Here is a 16,055-nt window from a genome sequence, read left to right as displayed (position 1 = left end):
ATCCCCCTCACATGAAAAAGAACATCCCGTTTGCCCAGTTCCTGAGATATTGGGTATACATATAAAGTATCACATATCATGTAAAATGAGTTTATCTTGTTGGGCAGACTGGATGGACCGTACAGGTCTTTATCTGCCGTCATTTACTATGTTAAATGAAAATAAGTTTCATAGAACTGTCAAGATTTACTGAAGTACCAATACTGAGCAGAAGCATTACCTTTCCTAAATGTGTGAATTATCTCCGGATGCACTTTCAGATTCATAATCTGCTACTTCTGTTTGTCCTTCTTGAGCTGTTTGACTCCAGCTATCTGTACCATTTGAAATGGTATCCTCCTCCCCAACAGTCACGTCCACCCAATTCACATCTCCAGATTCATTTTCATCACTGCATTGATCATCTTGGCTGTTACTTTGTGATCGATCTGTTGAATCATCTTTTTGTTTTGCTGAATAATGGTCTTTCTTTTGTTCATAGCTCATTTTAGATTTCATAACTACTTTATCTAAGTTCGCATTTCTCAGTTCCTTATGCTCCAGGACATACTGCTTTGGAGCCTCTCTGCCATTCTTTGGGCTCCCAGGACTTTTAATTAGTCCCTTGCTCTGGTTTTGCTCAGTTGGATGGTTATACTGCTTTTGGTATCGTTCCATCCACTTCAAGCTTCCAGTTCTTAAAGTACATCTATTGTCCTTGAACCAGCGTACTATTTCAGTTCTAACCAGTCCAGTTTGAGCTGCTAACTGGTCATACTCCTGTGGTGAAGGCCATTGGGTTCTTGCAAAAATAGTTTTCAACAGGTGAAGCTGTTCTTGATTAATTTTGTGACACTCTGAAGAATCATACAAACTGTCTAACACATGTGAACTGTTCAACTGTCCAATTTGAGTTATAGATCCATTTTGCATTCCTTGTTTTTTTGTATTGGCATCCATTGAGTCCAAGACTGCTTGTTCCATGTTATCCCTTAGCTTTCGTCTCTCTGAGAACCATAAATCAATTTCTCTTCTACTAAGTTTAGTTTCTGCTCTTAGTTTATCCACGTCCATTTGAATTGGAAAAGCATTTTTTGCAAAACAGCGTTCAAGAACTTTAAGCTGATCTTCTGTTTTCCCTTTAAATTTCTGGGGCAGGAAGTCTGGATATGGGTGGTAAGAACGAGCAGATGATCTTGCAGCTGCAATTGCTAATTGATCTTTTGCTATAGATTCACTAGTGATATGAACAATACCTCTCTGACTCCTGTATCTATGATCACTAAACCATTTTTTGATATCACTCCTCGAGAGGCCTGTGATATCTATCAATTTATAGATTTCACAGTCATCTGGAAACTGACTTTTAAGAAAACTAGACTTCAGAATTGCTATTTGTTCCTTAGTCTTTTTTCGTTCATTTGGGGATGTTGCAACTAGATGGCTTAGTTTTGGTGAGGCTTGAGCCATTTGTGGACGTTTGGTTTCTGAAGTAACTGGATGGTTCTGTAATGGACGTTTCTTGCCCTGATTAGAAGAACCTGCAACAGAAAGTGTAAAAGAAGGGCAAGTAACTGCTGATCCATTTGCTACCTGAGTCAAAACCAGGCCAGTCTGACCAAGTATTTGACAAGGTACAGCAGTCTGGATAATGGGCTGAGAAACTTTTGAATTTGTAGCAAGAGGAGCTGGTAGAACAGTAATGGTTTGTGGAACTGGCTGGATAGTTCCGTTGAACATCTTCTTCCTTGCTTCTTCGACTTCCTCCGGGGACCAACTTATCCCATGCTTCAAACGCTGAGTAGCAAACCAGATTCGGATTTGCTCTTCCGGGTGTTTGGATGCAGCTGTCAGCCATGATAATTCTGCTTGTGTTGGGTAGGGAAATTTATTGAATGAATTGATTAGTGTTTCATTAACATCTAATGCAGAATTGTATTTGGTACTGTTCAGAGGAACAGGGACTTTGGGAAGAAGACTGATATTTGGTGGCAGCTGTACTGAGGGCATAACATGAGCCACTGCATCCTGAAGTAATTCTGTTCCATTAACTGTGATAGCAGTATTGGTGGTTTCAGTTATGATGCAGGAACTTCCATCAATCTGGCTTTCCATAACTACTTCTTCTGACATTCTAGGTATCTTTCTGCCATCAACTTTAGTCTTACCCATTTTCATTATGGGAGTTTTAGTTACTGTAATCCCCGCAGGTAAGTTTTCATCATTTTCACCATCTTCTAGGCTACTGTTTCCCATAGGAACAACATTATTAGTTCTGTCAACTGACTGTTCTAGGACAGTCTGATTATTGCGTTTCATTAACTTAAGTTTAAAGTTATTCTCTCCTGGGTGATATTTTGTATTATGGTCAGATAAAGAATCATACTTTTTGGTAGTGAAGTTACATTCAGCACACACATAAAGAGGGTTGAGAATAACATTTGGGTGCTGCAAATCAACATGTTCTGTAAACTCATTGAGATTTTTTGTTGAAAAAGGACAGTATTTACATTCATACCCTCCTTGAACTTTTTTAGATGTATTTTCTATTGTGGATTTTCCTTCAACTACTTCACAATCCTTTCCAGAGCTTTCAGTCTCCCAGTCATCCTTAGATTCTTGCTTTGGAGTGCCAGCACTCCTTTCTTTCAGGGTTTCAATTTCATCAGTGTCAGCTTGTTCTATAACTTCAGAGGATCGCACCATACATGGAGTTGTTGACTTTCTTTTGCTTGCCATGACAACCAGTTAATATAATATATTATTACTATGAATGGGCGACGTCTTCAAGCATACAAAAAAACCAAATGTTTTTGCTTTTCTTAGACGCTTTATCAAATATTTGTATTTCCAGGTTATGGTGCAGTCAGCTCCAACCAGTAGATGTATTTGAGTGCATTACACCTGCAAACAATAAAAATACAAATGTCATTTTTTAAATGATTGTGTTCTATGAATCATTCATTGAAAATGTAAAAACATAGCTAAATTTTAGCTAAAATAGAGCAGCTGGGTGCTATTTAACCTAAGGAGAACTAGCAGTTTGCCAAACCTTATAGAGTTTGGCAAACTACTAGAGTTTAGTTCTTGACAGCATTTTCAATTATAGCATTAATGCCACTTTATCACTGTTAACCCAAGTAAAGTAAGCAGATTTGATGCATGACTTTTCTGCCAACTCCAACCCCTTATACCTTCTTCCACTATCCATGAGTGCACAACTATATGGAAAAAAACTTTCTGTAAAGGCAATGAGGCAAGCATTAAACATTTAGGGGCCCTTTTACTAAAGCATGCCTAAAAATGGCCTGTGCTGGTGTAAGCACATGTTTTGGACACACGCTGGTCTACTACTACTACTACTACTATTTAGCATTTCTATAGCGCTACAAGGCATACGCAGCGCTGCACAAACATAGAAGAAAGACAGTCCCTGCTCAAAGAGCTTACAATCTAATAGACAAAAAATAAATAAAGTAAGCAAATCAAATCAATTAATGTGAACGGGAAGGAAGAGAGGAGGGTAGGTGGAGGCGAGTGGTTACAAGTGGTTACGAGTCAAAAGCAATGTTAAAGAGGTGGGCTTTCAGTCTAGATTTAAAGGTGGCCAAGGATGGGGCAAGACGTAGGGGCTCAGGAAGTTTATTCCAGGCGTAGGGTGCAGCGAGACAGAAGGCGCGAAGTCTGGAGTTGGCAGTAGTGGAGAAGGGAACAGATAAGAAGGATTTATCCATGGAGCGGAGTGCACGGGAAGGGGTGTAGGGAAGGACGAGTGTGGAGAGATACTGGGGAGCAGCAGAGTGAGTACATTTATAGGTTAGTAGAAGAAGTTTGAACAGGATGCGAAAACGGATAGGGAGCCAGTGAAGAGTCTTGAGGAGAGGGGTAGTATGAGTAAAGCGACCCTGGCGGAAGATGAGACGGGCAGCAGAGTTTTGAACCGACTGGAGAGGGGAGAGGTGACTAAGTGGGAGGCCAGCAAGAAGCAGATTGCAGTAGTCTAGACGAGAGGTGACAAGGGTGTGGATGAGGGTTTTGGTAGAGTGCTCGGAAAGAAAGGGGCGGATTTTACGGATGTTGTAAAGAAAGAAACGACAGGTCTTGGCGGTCTGCTGGATATGAGCAGAGAAGGAGAGAGAAGAGTCAAAGATGACCCCAAGGTTTCGAGCTGAGGAGACAGGGAGAATGAGAGAACCATCAACAGAAATAGAAAACGGGGGGAGCGGGGAGGTGGGTTTGGGGGGGAAAATGAGAAGCTCGGTTTTGGTCATATTTAATTTCAGGTGGCGATGAGACATCCAGGCAGCAATGTCAGACAAGCACGCTGAAACTTTGGTTTGGATGCAAGGTGAGATATCAGGGGTAGAAAGGTAGATTTGGGAGTCATCAGCATAGAGATGGTAGGAAAAGCCATGGGATGAGATTAATGAACCAAGGGAAGATTAATGAACCAAGGTCCACTTCCTTAGTGCGCCTGGAAAAAGGCATTTTTTTTGTTCCGGAAAACGGACGTGCTGCAAAATTAAAACCAGCGCGTTTCCATTTTTGGCCTGAGACCTTACTGCCACACCCTGACTTAGCGGTAAGGTCTCTCGCGCTAAGCAGGTAAGGGTTCAACACGCCTAAACTGCCCATTACTGCCGGATAGGCACCACGTGGTAGAAAACAGAAAATATTTTCTAACACGTGTTTTGGGCGCAAGTCAAAAATGGAATTACCGCCTGGGGCATGCGGTAGCCAGGCGTTCATGCCAATTTGATGCGCACAGGATGCACATAAGTGCACCTTAGTAAAAAGGCCCCTTAGATCTTCAATTGAAGAGAATCAATTTAACGTTTTATGGAGACAAACAGACTACAGGAAGCCCCAACTGAACACTTAAGAGGAGGCAAAAAAAATATTCCTATTACTAGCTGATTTGTGCACTATGAAGCTACTCAAAATTGTATATCCTTTTCACCATTAACCATGACATGCCCAATCAGAGATTCATAACAGAAAAAAATAGCATTAGAGGAATTTTGTTACTACAGTGATTTTAAATATGAACTGAACAGGTAATTTAAGACAAATTGTTTTTTTCATAATGCCTTGTATATTACACATAAACTGCTGTCTACAAAATACTATTCAAAATATATTAAAAAGAGTTTCATTGTTCTATATATTCTAAATGATTAATATGAAAGAACAATTATACAAATAAAAATAGAGAAACCAAAAAGTCTTGGGGCTCAATATTCAGACCTCAGGAGTTAGCCCAGCTAACTCCCACGGTCAGTTCAGTGCCCAGATATTCAATTCCGGGCCATTTCCGGTTGCCAGCACTGAATATCTGGTTTATTTTTGGCCAGTTCAAACTTACCCAGTCAGGCCGATATTCAACATTGGCCAAAGTTTGAACTGGCTAAAGATAGGCATTCATGTGGATAGCTGGTTACATTGCACGAAGTAACCAGCTAACCAAGAATTTTCAGCAGCTCAGGGCCGGCCATCTCCCGCTGATAATTTGTGGATAGCCAATCCTGGTTGGTTGAATGCTTTTGAATATTTGGGGGAGGGGGAGGCAGTATGACCGAGTCTCGGTTGCAGTGCCTGGACTGGGTGGGAGTGGGTGAGCAGGTGCTGGAAGAGCAGGCCGGTTTCCACTACAATGAGGAGCAGTGGGAGGCGCTGTGGGTGTGAAGGGGTTTAAAAAAGGTTTAGCAAGCTTCCTAAAAGTCCATAAGCCATTATTAAAATGGACTTGGGATAATCCAATACCTACTTCTAAAATAAGCAGCATAAAATGTATTGTACTGTTTTGGGATCTTGCCAGGTACTTGTGACCTGGATTGGCCACTGTTGGAAACAGGATACTGAGCTTGATGGACCTTCAGTCTGTCCCAGTTTGGCAACACTTATGTACTTATGGGGTTTGGTGTCTAAGTCTTCACATACTTAGTCATAGCATACCAAATGGGAGTTACTCTAGGGTTTAACTCAGGGGCCCCTTTTATAGAGGGCACTAAGCTCTTAACATGTGGTTAACACATGCTGCCAACAGACTACTGCAAGATGTGTTAAAATATTTTGCTGTATTTTCCATATTAGCTTACAATATCTTGCGCATTACCTATTTTTGGAAAATATCTTTAGGAGGGGGGGTGTCATGGTGGAGAGGGGGCGTTCCTACATTATCCAGCTAGTGTGCTAGAATTAGCTTCACTACCTGGATAAGGCAGGGTTAACGTGGGAGCACTTAGTGCCTTCTAAACAGGAGGCGGTAAGTGCTCCCGCGTTAATTTTTTGCAGGAACCATGTGCTACTGACATATTGACATTAGCATACTACTAGCAAATGAAAAAGAAAAGCCCTACAAAGCACCACATTTATTTTGTGTGGAATACAGCCTGTGCATTCTGATGGACTAACAAAGTAATCAGTTACCTAGATCCAGAGCCTTTTGAAAGTGTCTAAAATTGTGCTAGTCAACAACTAGTACAATTAGTTAACAACCATTGTTAGCTTTTATTAAGCTGTTCTAGATATTTATAGTACAGTTTATGGCAAATATGTACACAACCTACATGTTATGTGTTTAGTTGGGCTACCTGAACAGTTACCAGAGCGCAATTTGGCTACATTATTGGAATGCTAGTTGTCTAAGGAATTTGCTCTTTCCAACAGAATGGGGCCCTTTTATATTGAGAGGGTGTACATGATTGGCCGCATCCAGGATGGCTGTCAAAAGCCACAAGTTTTAATAATTGTAATTCAAGTCCATAAACCGCTACTAAACGGACTTGGAAAAATCCAAAATCCCAGGAATAACATGTATAGAATGTTTGTACGTTTGGGAAGCTTGCCAGTTGCCCTTGGCCTGGATTGGCCGCTGTCGTGGACAAGATGCTGGGCTCGATGGACCCCTTGGTCTTTTCCCAGTATGGCATTACTTATGTACTTAATTATATACATAAAACTGAAATTCTCCATTGCTACAAGCAAAAATATGATACTGTTACCTATGAGGACGTGCCTGTTAAAGTTTTTTAGGACTATTTGGTGGCTGTCCAGCAAAAGAGGCGCTGCTTTACCCCAATTTGCGCGGCCCACTATGAGAACATTGGGAGGTTGCTGGTTTATGAATATATAACCCACTTTGACTTGTCTGACAAATAGGGTGGTATACCAAATGTTTTTAAACTATTAAGCTTTTATACTCGGTGATTCTTAAAGTAAATCTACATGGCAAGTGGGTAACTTATGATACTGTTCCTGTTGCCCACACAATTTCAGACCCAGTGGGGGAGGGGGTGTTCAGATGTGTAATTTCCAGTTACACCCACTGTATATCCTCCTTTACTGCATGCCTCTGGTGTTTAGCATATACTGTTTGTGCTTATAGTAATGGGCACATGGGTATGGTTTGCTGGTGTGTAGATAGCTCTATTTTCACTAACTTATTAGATAAAAACGTCACCAGCTCCGTTACAATCTTTTTCATACTTTACCTATGTAGGTGCCATGGGAATCTACTATAATAAAACTCACCCTCAACGTTCTGAAGACAACGTTCTGAAGTCACTCAGTCACTCCCTGAAGGGTTCATGGATTCATGGTGGTAAAGCCACAACACTGACCATGTCTCTCTGCCCCGCCCTCGCATGACGGACCAATCAGAAAAAACACCCTCAACATTCTGAAACACAAAGGACCATCACAACACCATTCCCAGGCAACACTAAGCAACGTAAGATGGACCAATCAGAGGAAACTACGTGACAATAAGGGAGGAGCATTCCCCAGCAGAATGGCTCATTATCTGTGCAGCACGGAGAGCACAGAACCACCGTTGGAACGAGAGAAGAATATTCCTGCTGTGGGTATGTGCAAAAATAGACCGGGGGGGTGGGGAGAAATTTTTAAATGCCTAATGCCAGTACTGAAGAGTGCAAGAGGGCCCATAGCAAAGACTATATTTGGGATCGCTTGACATGGAGTCAGAGGAGCCGGAAAACAACGTGCCCGTCACCATCTGGGACGTGGGCGAACAGGACAAGCTGCGGCCCAGCTGGATTACCCGCGACCCAGCCAGCAGCAAACAGCGACCAAGGAAGGGGGAGGTCCCACTCCTTCCCTGCCTAGGAATCGCTGGAGACTGGCTGCCAAACTAACGAAACAACCGCACACCGACGCACCACCTCCATCATTCAAAAGGCATCAACTCTTTCTTCAACAGAAATGCAAACTAATAATACAAAACAAAGAATACCCGTTTTCTCACGCAGCTACAGGTAACTCCCCACCCCCTTCCTCTTCCCCTTTTGCCAAAGCGGCCGTGCCCAACCATCCCCAGCCTCAGGCAAGCCGTCTCCCACCTCGGGGATTCCCCGAGCACCCGGAAAAAGACGGCGCAGATTCCCGCAGCGCATGTTCCAGCATTCCCCTGCAGCCGGCCTGAAATGGAACAAACATACCGGATCACCACCCGATGGCCCGAGACCGTGCTCCTCTCCCTTCCGCCAACTTAAAACAACCATCCCCCTCCTCAGGCAAGCCATCTCCCACCTCCAGGATGCTCAGAACCCCAGCCCAACGGAAAAAGACGGCGCTGCTTCCCACAGCACATTTCTCTTCCAGTGTTCCCCTACAGCAGCCATGAAACAGCCAAAAAATACCGACAGACCAAGAACGTGCTCCTCTACCTTCCGCCCATCTAAAACAACACTGCTGCCTCAGCACAACACAAAAAAAAACCCCGGAAAAAACAATCCACCACTCAGCAAAGGCTGACCCCCCTACAACCACATTTACATTTCACCAACAGAAAGACCCTCCTCCACAAACCTCCTTGACAGACAAAACCACACACACACACACAATACAACAGACACACACCCGCAAAGCCACACACCAATCCATCCCACTTTGCCAGCATAGCACAGCACATCCCCCAACCCCCCAAGCAAAAAGACAAAACAAAAAAAAGACACACATCAACAACCTGCACACACACCCCACTCTCACACACAAAATAACTCTGTGACACATACACACACACAAAAAAAAAAAAACACATGCTAGCGCCCGTTTCATTGGTTTCGGAAACGGGCTTTTTTTTACTAGTTAGTTAATATATTGTGTTACTGTTCTCTGTTATTGCATTTTCTGCTTTTTGCAGTTTAGTCTACGGAGTATCCAGGCTAATGCTTCCTAGGTATTGTCTTTCGGGGTAGCTGCTGGGGTGTGGGGACCCCTAAACACTTTGTGATCTCTTCACTGCCATTTTTGGTATGTTGTGGTTAATGGGCAAGAGGGGGTTCAGGTGGAGTGGGTTTCAGGGTGAGGCTCCGGTTGGAATTTGTTGTGTGTGTGGCTGGGGGAGGAGCATGAGATCAGTGCCTGCTTTAAATATGGTTTTGGCTGGAAGTGTGCTTGCGAAGATGGATTTGTGCGTGTGTGGGGGTCAAAGTGAAGGCTGGGCACCTGGATCCTTTTATGATTTTACACATCACTTTGGTGTGTTTGATGGGCCAGGGACGAGTGGGTCACGTTTTTGATTAATTTCTTGGCATGTATGAGGTATTACATTGCCCGTGAAGCACAGTAAGATTCTTTCTGCATTGAAATGCCAGGGTGCGGATGTAGACGTTTGCAGGAAATGAGGCTCACTAATGAATAACTTGAGATACTGAAGCGCTGTTGGGTGGGAGAGGTATATTATGCATCTTCGGGGTCATGAAGGAGAGGTGTTGAGGTGCTTATTCATAAGTTGTTGGCATGAAAGGCGAAGGTTGTGTTGAAAGACAGGTGAGGGCAGATTTAGTGCTGCAGTTATGCCTTCAGAGTCGGGAGATTATTTTGGTGGTAGTGTACGGGCCTACTCCGTTTGAGGCACAATTCTATCATGAACTGTTGTGGCTTTGTTTGCCATACTCCTCAGGGAATCTGATCATGGTAGGAGACATGAATGCGGTTGGTCCAGGGAAGCTGGGTGATCGAGATCTTTTTCATTTGTGCACTCCCTTAATTGGTCAATCTGTGGCACTTGCTTCATCCGATGGAACGGGATTACACACATCTCTCTCAAGTGCATGGTACTCTCTCAAGGATTGACTGTATTTTCATACATCATGACAGTTTTTCATTGATTCAGACAGTGGGAAGTAGGGGTCAGGAGGTCTCTGATTATTCTTGATCTTGGTGGATTTGGAGGTGCCCCCTTTTTTGCGGCTTCTAGGGGTTGGCGTTTCCCCGCTTACCTGGCGTGATTGGGAATTTTTCACGTACTTGCAAATGTAGTGGGAAGACTTTTTGCTTATTAATAGTCAGCATATAGATCACCCTTTATTGTTCTTGGACACAACTAAGGCTATTTTACAGGGTGCCATAATCACCTTACCAGCGCCCGCAACCACAGGATGTATGCTGGAATTCTTGCCTTGGAAGCTCAGTTGAAATGAGCAAAAATGGCACATGTGCAGATGTCCTCTGTGGCTAATAAAGAAACTTGGCTGGCCACACAAGCTGCTTTGTACATCCTTTTGCATGAGCAAACCACACGTTTTTATCGCAAGCATAAATTCTATAAATACAGGAATAAAACTAGGCAGCTCTTGGTGACTGTGGCTCTGCATTGGGAAGGTTCTCGGACAATTTTTGATACTAAGATGGATGAGATAGCGGAGATCCTTTTTGCCCATTTTCAGACCTTTTATTCCTCTGGTACTACAGTGGGGTTCCAGCAAATACTTGATTTAGCCAAAACGGGAATGCCATGGTTTCTATTATCTGTGCTAAGGAGTTATAGCGCATGTTCAAAGCTCTCAACAGTCTACTGCACTGGGCCCCGATGGATATACAGGTGAATTTTATAAATTATTGCAGGTGCAGTTATTGGGAACTTGCAGTCTTATTATACGGCTGTATTGGAGCAGGGGGCTTTCTCTAGATACGTGAACACAGCACATATCGTTTTTGCCTAAACCTAACCGGGACAGGACATTACCCAAGTCATATTGGACAATTTCGTTAACTTGGATATTAAGATTTTCTCACAGGTCCTTGATCGTCTCTCTGAGCATTTGCCGCAGGTGATCATGGAGGATCAAGCCGGCTTCGTGAAAGGTAGGCAATCTGTTCTCACTGTTTGGAAAGTGTGGCTTGCTATGTTGCATTGTCAGAGTCACATGGATATAGCACTACTGATAAGTTTGGATATAGAGAAGGCCTTTGACAAAGTTCGCTGGACTTTTCTGTTCTCTGTATTGGAACACATGGGCGTTACTGGTTGGATTTTGCAGGCTATACAAACTTTGTACATGCAGCCTACTGCACAGCTGTTGGTTAATGGCGTATGCACCGCCCCATATGCGGTAGAGCAAGGACCTCAACAGGGCTGCTCCCTCTCTCCACTATAATTTCTTTTATCCCCAGAGCCTTTATTGTGGTTGCTCCATGCATCTGAGGAAGTGTGTGGTACAATACTGAGGGTCAGCAACTTAAGGTGCTAATGCGGATGATTTGCTGGTGTTTTTAATTGATCCCCAGAACATGTGGAGGGTCATTTTCGAAAGGGACGTCTTCGTTTCTATTTGGACGTCCTCGCAAAACGTCCCGATCCAGGGGTATGGAAACCCGTATTTTCGAAACAAGGCCGTCCATCTTTCGTTTTGTGAGGGTCGTCCAAATCCTAAAATTTGGACGTCCCTGATTTTCGGCGATAATCGAAACCAAGAACGTCCATCTCAGAAACAACCAAATGCAAGCTATTTGGTTGTGGGAGGAGCCAGCATTTGTAGTGCACTGGTCCTACTGACATGCCAGGACACCAACCGGGCACCCTAGGGGGCACTGCAGTGGACTTCAGAAATTGCTCCCAGGTACATAGCTCCCTTATCTTGTATGCTGATCCCCCAAACCCCACAATCTCCAAATGTACACCACAATAGCCCTTACGGGTGAAGGGGGCACCTAGATGTGGGTACAATGGGTTTGTGGTGTGTTTTGAAGGGCTCGCTGCTTCCTCCACAAACATAACAGGTAGGGGGGGGGGGGTGGGCCTGGGTCCACCTGCCTGAAGTGCACTGCACTCACTAAAACTGCTCCAGGGACCTGCATACTGCTGTCATGGAGCTGAGTATGACATCTGAGGCTGGCAATCAATATTTTTAAAGATATTTTTTGAGGGTGGAGTAAGGGAAGGTCATCCCTGATTCTCTCCGGTGGTCATCTGGTCATTTTGGGCACCTTTTTGTGCCTTGGTCGTAAGAAAAACACGACCAGGTGAAAACGTCCAAGTGTTTGTCAGGGACGTCCAAGTGTTAGGCACGCCTAAGTCCCGCCTTTGCTACAACTCTGATGCGCCCCCTTGAACTTTGGCCATCCCTGCGACGGAAAGCAGTTGGGGACGTCCAAAATCGGCTTTCGATTATACTGATTTGGACGACCATCTTCCGATTTATGTCGAAAGATGGGCGTCCTTCTCTTTCGAAAACGAGCCTGATTTGTCATCCTTGTTAGATACGATCACCCACTACGGGAGCATTTTGAGGTTTGCGCTAAATCTCTCGATGTCTACTGCTCTTCCAGTGCTGCCTGAGGTGCAGAGTGAAGGGGGGGGGGGGGCCCTTTTCATGGGCAACTGAGAAATTGAAGTATCAGTGTGTGTATACCTGCATCATTACACTGTAAGGGGTTAATATATTGTCTTTAAGGATGTGCAATCTAGCCTGTCGCTTTGGAGAGCTTATCCTCTGCCCTTGCTGGGTTGTATACATTTGTTTAAAATGATTTTGGCCCAACATTTTATGTGTTTTTCAAATTTTACCTCTTTACTTGTCTAGGCAAGACAAAGTCATTGCATAGGGGTCTGCATAAATACTTATGGCTTACCTCTTTACTTGTCTAGGCGAAATGCAAAGTCCTTGCATAGGGTTCTGCAGAAATACTTATGGCTGGGCAAGATGGCACGTCGACTCTGCAGACTCCTGTGCAACAGGGTGGACTGGGGTTGCTTAACATCAGATACTTGTCTATTGCTTGTGGGATGAGACATATCAATGACTGGTTTTGGGGGATGCACTACTTTACAGCTACTGATGCTGAGCTTGGTCTGCTGCACCTCCTGCATATCAGCTCCATTCCTGTGGGTGGCAGGCTCCGGCTCTACTGCGGAATAATTTTCTTCTACAGACTGGGAAGGCTGTTTGGCGGTGGCTGTGCCATGTCATCAATTTTCTTCCAGTTACCCCCTATTTGCTATTCAGGGTAATGTAAACTTCCTGCCAGGGTTGGACAGTGCTACTTCTGCCTTCTGGAGATCTAAGGGCCTACAATATTTACTCCAAGTGTTAACAGAGGAGGATGTAATTAAGCCTTGGAAGGATCTTAAACATGAATTCCAGTTGTTGGATTGTGATCTGTTTGGATACACACAGTTGTGCCTTTATGTGGCCAGTCTTCCCTGGCAGGATCTTACTGAAGATGTCCAAGACACATTATCTAGGCTTACACAATGGTGGCTCAGGACAAGGTGCCCCTCTCATTTCATCATACTTATCTTAAAGACACAGTGGAGGAGATAAACTAAAATACCATTGCGTTGGCTTGGTTCCAGGATCTTTCTTGTGTTATTTCCAGCGATCTGCTATGGGACTTTGTCCTGGGCATCCGGAAAACTTCGACATGTATTGCACTGGGAGCTTCAGTACAAATTTGCTTTGCAACTGTATGTTTCTCATATAAGGGCTTGTCCTGCTGGCTTTGCTTCCAAGATAGTTGCCCTAAATATTCAGCTCCAGGAGCCTCCCTGGGACACCTGTTCTGGATGTGCCCTATAGTTTCTTTATTTTGGAAGCAGCTACTTGACCAGCTTTCTGCTTTGTGGTTATGTAAATTGCATATGGGCTCACAACTACTATCTGGCAAGTATCACCTTGAGTATCCTAAACCCTATGGCTTGACAGGTTTTCAACATCATGCAGTACTTCTGGCTAAAAAATCTGTTCTATTAGCTTGGCTTTCCTCACATCCTCTAGACTTCTAGGTGCAAGACTTTAGTTTTCCCAAGGGCTGGATGTTTCAACAAATTTGGGAGACTTTTTGGTCTACTCTTCCTCTACGAACTAGAAGCAGACTACTCAACTTTTAATGCGACTGTGAGCTACCAGTGGAAGTGCTGATCTCCTGGGATGGGTGGGCTTTTCATTGTATTACTGTCTCAGTGGTGGGACGTTTCATGTTTAGAGCTAGAAGGGAATGGGACTTGATATACCACCTTTCTGTGTTTTTTTTATTTTGCAACATACATACACTATGTAAAACTACGGTTTACATAGTGTATAAAGGTACTTATTTGTACCTAGGGCAATAGGGGTTTAAGTGATTTGTCCAGAGTCAGAAGCAGCTGCAAACATGTTATATTAGACGTTTAATAGTATGGTGTGTTGAAGGTATTTGCACTTCTTGGGTTGTGACTTTCGTTCCACTCTAATAAAAATGATTAAAAAAAAAAAAAAAAAAAAAGTTCAACAGCAAAGTCCACATTTTTAAAACATCTCACGCCTGCTGAAGAAACTCCAGCCAGAAACACACGAGGTGAAATTTCAGTGAAGACGGCACACCTGCAGCAGTTGTTCTCTGAGAACAGAAGGATATACGTTCTCAAATGTGGGTGACATCATTCACAGAGTCCCAGTACAGATACTGTCCAGCATTCTACAAGTTCTAGGCCTTTGGCAGGCCTGACTGCGCATGTGCCTTCTTGCCTGCCCGACTCGTGCAGGACCCAGTTAGGAAAAATACAAAACAGAGATTCAAACTCCTAGAGGAGGGGTGGGGGGGGGGGGGGGGGGAGAGGGATATACGGATCTGTCCTGCTGTCCTCGGAGAACATTTTGCTTTCTCTGAGGACAAGCAGTTCTCACATATGGGAATCCCTAGCTACCAGGCTCACTGAAAACAAACAACTGTCAATACGGACTTGTAATGGCAATGCTAATAAAAACCAATAACAGAAAAACCCTGTTGTGAAGGTGCAGTCTGGAACAGACCTAGGAGGGTGGAATTGAACTCTAGACTCCAAACAAATTCTGCAGAAGTGTCTGACACATCGAGAATTTTGCTCATGACAGTAGTGAGATGTAAATATGTGGACTGAAGACCACATTACAGCTCTGACAAATCTCAAAAGAGACCGATTTCTAGAGATGCAATCTGCTAGCTAACTGGATAAAGTGTGTTTACCGTTGGCTGCCCCCATCCTGTTTGGGTCAAATAAAATAAAGCTGGGTGGACTGTCTATTGGCTTTAGTTCGCTGAAGATAGAAGGCTAAGGCTCACTTTCAGTCCAAGGTGTGCAGTGCGCTTTCGCCAGGATGGGCATGAGGTTTGTGGAAAAATGCTGAAAGAGCTGATTAAAATGGAACTCTGACACTACCTTAGGAAGGAACTTAGGATGTGTGCGGAGAACTACTCTTATGTGGAACTTTGTGTAAGGTGGATCAGCTACTAAGGCCTGAAGCAGTGACTGCCACCAAAAACGAGACCTTCTAAGTGGCTCAAAAGGAGCTTTCATCAGCTGGGTGAGGATGACGTTTGAGGCCCCATGACACAGGGGGAAGTTTGATGGGGGACTTTGTCAGAAGCAAAATTCACATAAAACAGACAATTAGAGGTTATACAGAGATGACCCTCTACACCAGGGGTCCTCAAATCCAGTCCCTGAGGTCCATTACCCAGCCTGGCTTTTCACAAGGAATATGTATGAGATTTATTTGCATGCAATGGAAGCAGTGAATGCAAATAGATCTCACAGATATTCACTGTGGAATCCTGAAAACCAGGCTGGGTTATGGATCCCTGTTCTGCAGTGTGATGGTAAGTGCTAACTGCACTGAGGTGAACCCTTACAGAGTTGTTTTTTTTAAACTAGAGTCAGAAGTGTAGGAGGTATTCAAGCAGTTTTTCTGTAGGGCAAGAGAAAGGATCGCATCAGACAGCAAACCTCTTCTATTTGGAAGTATAACACTTCTTATTGGAATCTTTCCTGAAGTCAGAAGGACCCTGGAAACACCCTCAGAGGCAGTTGGGGG

At 43.8% G+C, this 16,055-nt stretch overlaps 1 protein-coding gene across 1 annotated transcript in view; it reads right to left on the bottom strand.

The window, feature by feature from the left end:
- LOC115480161 (zinc fingers and homeoboxes protein 2-like) overlaps nt 1-16,055 on the bottom strand; it is a 56,630-nt gene that overhangs the window by 22,845 nt on the left and 17,730 nt on the right. The window contains exon 2 of the mRNA XM_030218650.1: nt 221-2,883. Coding sequence (XP_030074510.1) covers nt 226-2,718 — 2,493 coding nt within the window. The 5' untranslated portion in view covers nt 2,719-2,883 and the 3' untranslated portion in view covers nt 221-225. The remainder of the gene's footprint in view (nt 1-220; nt 2,884-16,055) is intronic.

The sequence above is a fragment of the Microcaecilia unicolor genome, chromosome 1 (genome assembly GCF_901765095.1).
Source record: "Microcaecilia unicolor chromosome 1, aMicUni1.1, whole genome shotgun sequence".
In the NCBI taxonomy this organism is placed as follows: domain Eukaryota; kingdom Metazoa; phylum Chordata; class Amphibia; order Gymnophiona; family Siphonopidae; genus Microcaecilia; species Microcaecilia unicolor.
Note: the sequence above shows the minus strand (reverse complement) of the source record. Positions and strands in the feature narration are given on the sequence as shown.